General features: G+C 44.3%; 1 protein-coding gene across 1 annotated transcript in view; it reads left to right on the forward strand.

The window, feature by feature from the left end:
• FUBP3 (far upstream element binding protein 3) overlaps positions 1-2975 on the forward strand; it is a 49647-nt gene that overhangs the window by 31540 nt on the left and 15132 nt on the right. The window contains exon 9 of the mRNA XM_024762218.1: positions 1863-1967. Coding sequence (XP_024617986.1) covers positions 1863-1967 — 105 coding nt within the window. The remainder of the gene's footprint in view (positions 1-1862; positions 1968-2975) is intronic.

Raw genomic sequence — 2975 nt, forward strand, 5'->3', positions numbered from 1 at the left:
TTTTTTTTTTTTCCGCGGTATGCGGGCCTCTCACTGTTGTGACCTCTCCCGTTGCGGAGCACAGGCTCCGGACGCGCAGGCTCAGCGGCCACGGCTCACGGGCCCAGCCGCTCCATGGCATGTGGGATCTTCCCGGACCGGGGCACGAACCCGTGTCCCCTGCATCGGCAGGCAGACTCTCAACCACTGCGCCACCAGGGAAGCCCCTCCTGTAGTTCTTAATGCTGTCGTTCAGCTGAACTCAAATGATATCACTGGTAGTTCTTTTTTGGTCAAGGTTTCTATATGTAAAGTAATGATTTTAAAACAGGTTTGAGGGCCGGTGATTACAGTGGCTGCTTTGCTTAGGTTCCCGTCAGCAATGCAGCCCTTCACTATCTACTGCCCTGTCAGGTCCCCCAGAGTTTCTAACCTCTTTAGATGTAAACAGGTGGGCTTTAATAAAAAAAAAAAAAAAAAAACAGACTGCACCTAATCTTCCTCACTCGGCTCATACAGTCCAGCGTGGGACTCCTCTGCTGTGTGTCGTAGAGCTCTTTGGACAGAGGGGAGAGCTGGCTGGACACAGAAAGCCTGCCTCCCAGAAGCCCTCCACTCCTGCCTTCTCCAGTGGAACGTTTGGCTTTGTCTTTTGTAGAAAAAATACCTGGGCAAAGAGCTTATTTCATTGATGTTTCATGAATTTGCAGGAAAATTATTATAAAGAAAGGTTTTCGGTATTTTTTTTATTTTAAAACTGTGTATTCCATGTTTTTTATTATGAAGAAGCTGTCTGCTGTATTTAGGGTATATTGTTCTTTGGGTTTCTTTTTTTTTCCCCTCTTCCCAACTTTTTATTTTGAAAAACTTCAAATATAGAGAAAAGTTGAAAAGATAGTGCAGCGAACATCTGAATCCCCTCAACCTACTTACTGTTTTGTTTGTGTCTTTATGTTTTATTTTTTTGCTTTACCATCTGTAAGTAAGTGGCAGATACTGTGAGTTTTTACCTCCAAATCCTGCAGTATGTATCTCCTAAGAATAAAACTTGCTTCTATAAAACCAGGCCTAAGAAAATAACGGTAATCCCATAACATCATATTATAGTCAGTCCATGTTCCAGTTTCTACAGACGTCATGAGACGTTGCTGTTTTGGGTTTTCTTGTTCTCATTTGGTTTGATTTTTCCAGAACTGGGACTCAGTTTCAGTTCTCACATGACCTTGAGTTGTGCACGGTTGCTCCTTAGCACGGCTCCTGCGGGGCCAGTGCTGGCAGGGGCGGATTGGGCGCACTCAGGTGCGTCCTTGGGGGTGAGGACACTGAATGCGCCTTAGAGACAGTCAGGTGTTGAGGGAGGTTCTTGCCAGTTGGTAAGACGTTCGAGCTCTCAGTGCCAGGAGGTATTTTTGGGCTCCCAGGCTGGCCTTTTCCCTTTCCCTCCCTGGAGCTTCTCTGCCATGGGATGCGTTGTTACTGTCTTCCTTCCCATGGAAACTGCCCACTGTCAGAGCTCTCAGACCCCACCCTTGCCCACTAGAAAGAAATGGCACGTCAGAAATACGGTGGAGCGACCATCAAGTTCTGACCCAGCACCAATGTGCTGACCCAGCTGTGGCTTAGACTGTGAACCCTTATCTGTGTGGACATTTTGGACAGTGTAAGGAACACGTCATTTAAGATGTGATATACATGATATACTGCTCAGTAGCAGCCTGCCCGTGTCCCATGTAACAATAGTAACGTAATATAGTGAGTTCTCCCACGGCTGAGCACCTCCTGAGGCTTTAAGCCCAGTTTAAGAGGGTTTGATCTTTCACCTGGTGTCATGTCTTTTTTCAGGATTTTGTTTCCCTTAATGCCTTTTATCTGTGTTTTTGCAGCAAGCAAGAGAAATGGTATTAGAGATCATCCGAGAAAAAGACCAAGCTGATTTTCGAGGTGTGCGCGGTGATTTCAGCTCCCGCATGGGAGGAGGCAGTATAGAGGTATGCTTGAGTTACAGGTTAGTAGGCAAGTTTAAGGTTGTAGGGCACGCTTCTGTTAGCTCTTTAACCTTGAGCAAGTTATTTAACTCTTAGCTCAGCTGCAAAACCCTCCGAGCACACTGGCTTCCCAGGGTGGCTGTGAGAAAGGAGTGGGACAGCCAGCTGTAGTGAGGAGCGCCAGCTGCACGCATTTCAGGGAATGGGGCCATTCCCCCTGGTCGGGGGTTGTGCTTCAGAGCGCACCCCACTGCCCAGATGAAGACCCAAGTCCAGGTTTTCGTGGTGACCTATGTTGTGATAGTATCAAACTCCTAAGCCTGTTTTACTGATGAGGTAGAATGGGATCGAAATACATTCTTGATGTATTTCGGCTGCAGCAAGGATGGGCCCTGCCAGCGTTATGCTTGGTAAAATAAGCCAGGTGCAGAAGGATGGATGTTGTCATGATTCCACTTACGTGAGGCACCTAGAATAGGCAAATTCATACAGACGGAAAGTAAAGTAGAGGTTAGCAGGGGCTGGGGAAGGAAGCACTGTGGTTTCACGGGAGTTCTTATTGGGGATGATGAAAAGGTTTGGGGTGTAGACATCTGTGGTGGTTACACAACATTGTGAGTGTGTTTAATACCACTGAAGTGTGTATTTACAAATGGTTAAAATGATTAATACTATGTTATATATATTTTACTACAATAAAAGAGTGAAGGAAAAGAAAAACATTTTATAGGACCATAGTATAATCAATGTGTGTGGTACATTAATGTTTATTTCATAAAATTTGGAAGATAAACTTTTAATCTTAAAATTTTTTTTTAATCTTTTATCTATGAGGTTTATTCTTACTTTACTTCATCTTTATAACTATTTTTGATCAGGTCTCAGACCTATTGGATGCATTTAATGGACAGGAATGCAGCCATCAACCACAGTATTTTTCCTAAGAGGAAAAAAAAAATGCTTTATTGTATCATTTCCAGAAATGCACTGAGAAAAAAATCATTGTATGTA

Source organism: Neophocaena asiaeorientalis, unplaced genomic scaffold (genome assembly GCF_003031525.2).
Source record: "Neophocaena asiaeorientalis asiaeorientalis breed wild unplaced genomic scaffold, Neophocaena_asiaeorientalis_V1.1 scaffold78, whole genome shotgun sequence".
In the NCBI taxonomy this organism is placed as follows: Eukaryota; Metazoa; Chordata; class Mammalia; order Artiodactyla; family Phocoenidae; genus Neophocaena; species Neophocaena asiaeorientalis.